The following is a 6,750-nucleotide window of genomic DNA, read 5'->3' on the forward strand; positions in this document are numbered from 1 at the left end:
ATTATGTTAGCCTATAACAAATGATTAGCCATTTTGTGTGAGATATAAATCAATATACTAGTAGAAATAATTATTTCTAGAGAAAAAATACATAGATAAAAACAGAAACAGCAGACAGGAAGTGCATGAGATGTTTTTTTATTTGTGGTGGGAACAACTCAATAAAACAGATTGATCACGGTATTCGTCATAACTTTCAAAGATGTAAGATTTGTTTATAATCCAGGGGACAGAATGGTCTACATTTCCAGAAGAGTGGTTTCCCGAAGAATTTCAGGGAGCTCCACACAGTCCGAGCAGGACGCTCTCATAATGTCCCTTAGTGTCCATCTGTAAACAAAAACAAAAGTGCTCAGCTGAAAAACCCTCATATTACATCTTTGTTTCTGTATGAGTGAGTGACAGAACTTTAGGGCACTAATTCTAGGTGTGTCATTTTACCAGAATGGCCTCCTGTAGGCTGACGTCATACATGGCCCTGTATTCCTCAATAATCTTCTTTAGGTCGACCTCAGAACGGCTCACCATCACTCGGATCAGAGTGTCCTCACATGTGCCGTGGCCCTGTGAGAACGTAGCAGAGGTGTAAACGCTGAGCAGGTAGAAGGCAGACATCTTCGCTTTGCAGTAAATATGGGACAAAGTCATTGTGTTGCAAATCACAAGTAAATATTGTGCTCAAGTTGTTATTTAAGACAAGTTTGGAGACGATTCCCAAGAGTTACGAACCAAGACCCACCCCAAGTCCTACAAGGAAGTCCTAAACCCTCAAACGAGTCATAATGCATCTGTAATAATAATTGACACGGATGATTTGCTTAAATCTGTTTTAAGTTGACCACATTATACGTTTTTGTTTTTTATTGTATGTTCTCCAGGGACTCAGTAACACGCCTGTTTGACATGTTTCTCTCCTGCAACCTGATTGGATGCTCTCACATTGGTTTGTATGAAAGTGGTCAGGGGGAATTTTGGTTCGACTCGCTGTGAAAGATTTGTGTTAATAAGTTGATTCAGGGAATTAATTGATTCATGGCACCATTTTTGAATAACATCTTTGGGCTTGGGGGAAGTTATCAAGTATGTTTTAGGTCAAAAGGCTCAAGTCCAAGTTGAGTATCAAATCATGTGACTCGGGTCAACACTTCGGTTCTGTTTGTATGATATCAGGTAAAGTTATGTACCATCATGTTGGTTGCAAAACAAGGATTCCTAGTTTTTACATATTATTCATAAGAAATACAGCATATTATGGGGGATTTTACAATTGCCCCACTTCAAATAAATTCCAAAGCAGGCATCACAAAGAAAAACACATACACCGTTATTAAGATAACTTTCTTAATTACATGAGCAAAGTTAGAACACAAAATGTCAGTGGAAACGTGACACAAACACACACACACTCCGACATATGGTGAGAAAAGGAAGGAGATATTCACACACCTTCATAGCCAGATGGAGCTTCTCAGCAAAGACAGCGGCTTTGTTCCAGGAACATTTTACTAAACGTCAAAAAGAAAAACATTCCCATTTAAAATATGCAGTATGCAGATGTTTAGGCTAAAGAAGTCCATACAAGGTTTTAGAAGCATGACGTGACACACGCATATGCAGACAGTATCGTATCGTCTATCCATGTTCAAAGCTTCACCTCCTATTACAGCTGGGAATCATTTTGTTGGTACAGTATGTGCTCAAAAAGGTTTTCTGCACTCCCTTTGATTGTTATGGGTCTTTGTGACTCTCACTCTCTCCTTCCAGGTTTTCCCTCTGGACACCACATGTTGCAGACTTAACAATAAAATTGTGATGATTTATGTTTCGCAGAATCAAACCCTCTTGTCCAGCTATCGGTATTTACAAGCCTGACATGTCCAACAGTCCATTCACCAATAAAATGTCTTGAAAATCACTGGACATATTTCCATTAAATATACTTTGGGAATTCAGGCTATATTTGTTGGATTTTCTGACCATTCATATTCACAATGATGCCAGATCTTTACTTGTACACAACAAATAACAAACCATTATTTGCAAGCTTACATAAAAAGTAAATGGCAATATGTTGGTATAAAGAATAAGTAGGTATAAATTGCATGCATGCTCCCCGGAAGATAGATCCTTGTAATCCTATTACCTTACTTCCTCAGTGCTTACTACTTCAGAACAAATGTTTCCCTTTTATTAAACAATAACTGAAATAAATGAAGACCATTCCTTACCAATGTCAATGAGACATTCTTCAATGTCTCCCTTCAGCTCCAAATCCAGGGCTTTAGGTAATGAGATGTCACTGACAGCGGCGTAGTGCTGGAAGGCTAACAGGTAAACACAAACAATAGGGATGTATGAGTCAGAAATTAAAGCAGACGTCTTTACAAAAAGTTATAGAAGTAAAGTTGGGAAATATGTGCATTTAGAAAGGCGCCTTTAGCTGGATTTAAAGTATCTTTTGAATGTGTGCTCTACAAAGGCCAAACCATATATTATTACCATATCGAGAGAGAATGTGTGCCTAACTAACTTTTTGCACTGTAACTTCTATGAATGTATCTTTGCTTTTAAATGAATGTTTTTAAATGCCATTTTAAAATATGTTTCTTAATGCTCTTAATGTCTTTCATTTTTGTAAAGCACTTTGAATTGCCTTGTGTTGAAATGTGCTATATAAATAAACTTGCCTTGCCTTGCCTAAGTACATCTACACTTTCAAAACATTCAAAAAATCTAAAGAACCCTAAATAAAATATCAAGAGTACAACTGCTTTCATAGTCCTGTTTTTATCTTTAAGAAATCCACCCTACTATTCTCCATATTATTACTACACTGCTGGGTGTGTTCCACCGGCTACAAAAAAGTGTGGTTCCACCGGTTCTCCAGGTGTGTGTTCAGCCTCTAATGAGTCAAACCTAAAAGCTGAAACTCTTAAATATTTCAACACTTACTCTTGGTGAGCTGCGGCCCGCTGCGTTTGGACAGGATGTCGATGAAGACAGAAACATCGGTTCCTTTGGTGTTCTCCCCGGCCTCAAACAGAATCTGCGGGTAAAACAGTAGCACGCCATTACCCCGTTAATGTTGTTCTCTACAAGACTTACACATTAATGTATGTTACGATTCCATTGCTGTTGAGATGACCATATACAATAAATAAAGTATATTCTGCACTTGTGATCCAAAGCCACTTTCACACATTTACTGCAAACCTGAAATGATATAGACTCTACATGGAGGAGTTGTAAGTGATAAGTTCATGTTATTTCCGATGAAGGCCGTATAATAAACCAGATTTATTTTGAGCCAGTGGCCGTGTTGATTTTTCTGTCACGGCGAGCGTGAAACCCAGAATAAAACTAATATCCGGGGTTGAAAGGGAGGGTCATTACAAACAGCAAAAGAAAAACGTCTAACTGGAAAGATCATCCGTCAAATTCCGGGAATGGCAAGAGACTTAAATATATGACAAAATAACAAGGTGGGTACTTGACCCCGGAGGTGTCATGCCTCCTTTACGCCATAACAAGGCAACAGTATTTCCAGCAGGTGAGAACGCTTCTGACACGGAAAATTCCTTGATGTATGAAGGGCAATTTCCAGACAATGTGCACACCGGATTCTACGGATATTGTCATATGAGAAAACCGTTCAAAACGTTTGTGTTAGGGTCATAAAGTAGCATTCATTTTGTTTTCTTTATGGGACCTTAGTTTAGTAAATATTGAAATTATGCCCGCCTTATTATCTAAAACGTTTTTTTTCCTCCAGATTTTACCTCTGCGTCTTTTCGGGCTAGATCATTGTCGATTTCCACACTTTCATCTTTTTGTGCTTTCAACAGGGCCAGAAGAGCTGTGGTGAAGTCACCGCTGGTCTCCTCCTTAATGACTTCCTCCAGCTCCTCTTGGTACTCTGAGGGACAAAGGTAGTAGACATTGCAGTAAGATAATGGGACATAGTATACCTGCAGTGGTTATAGCTGTTGTTCAGACACACAATCCTCATGACTGCGTGATTACAGCGCAGCACTGTCGAGGAAATCAGTGTTGTTCGAATGTTGCAAACACAAAAAACATCCTCAAGAATTTCAGTAAATACCTAAGATGTTACAAACAGAACTCAGCATGTTCCCCAACTAATAACAGAGATAAACATTGACTCAGTCCAAACCTTCTTGGAAGACCCTCTTGAGCTCTCGAATCTCTTGGTTTGATCTTGTTGCCAGAACCTCCACAAGGACGTGTTCATGTGTGCCGAAACCCTGTTGAGTACAGCAATAGAATAGCTAGGAATTCCCATATATATCTATATAAAATGTGTTTCAAAGGAGTCCTCAAACATAACTAAACAAAGAGTAAAAATGTCTGGATGAGTCCTTTTGGCCTACATTTAGGTGGTTTCAAATTAATCTGAAAAATGTTTTTACGACTCTCTGTGTGTGGGAGTTCACTGCTTTAGACTTAGTCTAATGTTCTCATAGTGTAAAAGACCGCAAAGCCAAAGTCTCTGAATGTAAAACTGAGCACGAAACTAAATATTAAGAACCTTGGACAGTCCCTGCTAGCAGAACAAACAGTGAAATTAAAAGGATCTTGGAGAATTCATATTTGGAATTGATCTCCTCTCATATTTAGTACATCGACCACTGATATTTACCTTTGTGGCCTTCCTGAGCAGGTAGGCATCAAAGTGAGGGGGATCCATGAGCAGAGCCAGAGAAACGTCCTCTAAGTCTGACCTGAGAGCCGACTTCAGAGCTTTTTCCAGACTCTGTAAGACACAGCGAGCATAAAGTTACATTACAATCATGGTCATAATTTAGGTGTGTGTTGGAGGTTGCATTTTGGTTAGATACATAGATAGATAGATAGATAGATAGATACATAGATAGATACATAGATACATAGATACATAGATACATAGATAGATACATAGATACATAGATAGATACATAGATAGATACATAGATAGATACATAGATAGATACATAGATACATAGATAGGAACGAAGGTGGAAATCATGAGAAGATAGAAGATTTTAGCACAAATTACAAAAAGTCAATGAGTCAGTAATCAAGACAGTAATGTTAGTTACACAGCAGCAGCTTTTTAAAAGTGTGCTAACTACGTAGCCACCATAATACTGGTCATACCAGACCAAGCAATTTCTTTCTTTCTGAATACGTTTCAGACGTCTTGCTTTATGTGGACAAAAATTATGTTGTGACAAGTCAAACAAAAAGGTTTATACATTGAGTAAATATGAAATGCAATAGCAGCTTTCATTCAAATGCAGCGAATCTGCATTGTATGCCCAACATTTAACCTAGTTTGTGTTGCAAATCTGCAAATTTACATAGTGAAGTCAAGGAGACTTCACTATGGACGCTGGAACTTCATTGCGTCCTTGTTTTTTTATTTGGGCTCTTCTTGATGCTGATGTATCATTATTTGGTCTTAACGAGAAATGAATCACTTACCTTGCCCGTGGACGCTTCATAAACTACTTTGATCTTCTGTCTCTGCTCATTGCTCCTCTTCACCAGGACTGTGATGATCACATCGTGATCCACTTCTGTGAGGGACAAGATGTACTTTAGCTTACTTTCTTTAAACCCCTGAGACCCTCTATGTCCGAAATGTGGAGGCACACACACCGTCTTTCTCAATGGCGCTCTGCAGAATGGAAGCATCGCTGTTCGCATTGAAGTTGGGATACGGGACGACTGTTCCATAATACTTAGGCTTCGGCTTACCCTTTACCTAGAACAACAGGCAGAAATGTGGATGTTTTTTTGTTTGTTGTGTTTATTTTTCAGTTTTTCACAAATACAGTATGTCCAACATTCATGACAAAAAGTTGCAAAACAAAATGTGGATGTTTTAATGACTTAAGCTGCTGTAAAGCACTAGGAATTCAAAGCTTAAGATAATTAAGTCTATAGGATGATTTTTGATTAATTTGAGTTTCATTACAGCGCAGAATTACAGGAATAATGGCAAAGATATGTGACGTTATTAGGTAGAGGTGAGATGGCTGACGGAGATATAGACATCTGTCAGCATGTCATTTTATATAAATCTACAAATGCTCATTTTTAAGCACTGAAACGGATAGTTCAGTACACTTAAACTGATATAACCTTTTTGAGCTTTCCTTAGATTTCTTAAATATGTTGTTCTGTTGCGTCCACATTGTTTTATTTCCAAGTTACACCCAAACTGGGCGCGTGCCGACTCCCATCTGCTGTTACACTGACTTTGAAAAATGCCTCATACAACCTAACTCAACAATCTGAGCTATCACATAAAGAAAACATTATGTACAACATGTCAATAATCCATATATCAGATTTGATACTCACAAAGACGGTGTCTTCGTCTGGCTTTCTTTTACGTATGATCTTTTTGAACAAATCCTTGAACAGGGACATGTTTACTTGGCTGGAAAGTTATAAGCAGAAAACAATATATATAATTAAAGAGGAAAAAATGCAAAATGAAATAGGAAGTAAAGAAGTTAACCTTGGTTTATATACTTATACATATTTAAACATCCCAACAAATCTCACCTGGGCTGCTGCAGACGATGTTCAAACCAAAGTTTGTAGTTCTCATGTGTTAGACGCAGTATTTAACTCACTCTGCAGCGGACCCACCCTCCTCTATGCAGATGATATTCAGACAGGTTTGTATGCACCTGCAGGGGATCAGCCAGTCACAGGCCACTTCTCAAAGACAACATT

General features: G+C 38.3%; 1 protein-coding gene across 1 annotated transcript; it reads right to left on the reverse strand.

The window, feature by feature from the left end:
* Positions 1–122: 122 nt before the first annotated feature.
* Positions 123–6,713, reverse strand: LOC117558794 (annexin A1-like). The gene is made up of 12 exons (XM_034235186.1): positions 6,577–6,713; positions 6,370–6,448; positions 5,662–5,767; positions 5,485–5,579; positions 4,661–4,774; positions 4,175–4,265; positions 3,780–3,916; positions 2,953–3,046; positions 2,229–2,324; positions 1,447–1,505; positions 442–564; positions 123–330 (listed from the first exon to the last, which is right to left on the reverse strand). Exons 2-12 carry the CDS (start codon positions 6,436–6,438, stop codon positions 274–276), a joined length of 1,041 nt encoding a protein of 346 aa, XP_034091077.1. The 5' UTR covers positions 6,439–6,448; positions 6,577–6,713; the 3' UTR covers positions 123–273.
* Between the last annotated feature and the right edge of the window lie 37 nt (positions 6,714–6,750).

Source organism: Gymnodraco acuticeps, unplaced genomic scaffold (genome assembly GCF_902827175.1).
Source record: "Gymnodraco acuticeps unplaced genomic scaffold, fGymAcu1.1, whole genome shotgun sequence".
Classification (NCBI taxonomy): Eukaryota; Metazoa; Chordata; class Actinopteri; order Perciformes; family Bathydraconidae; genus Gymnodraco; species Gymnodraco acuticeps.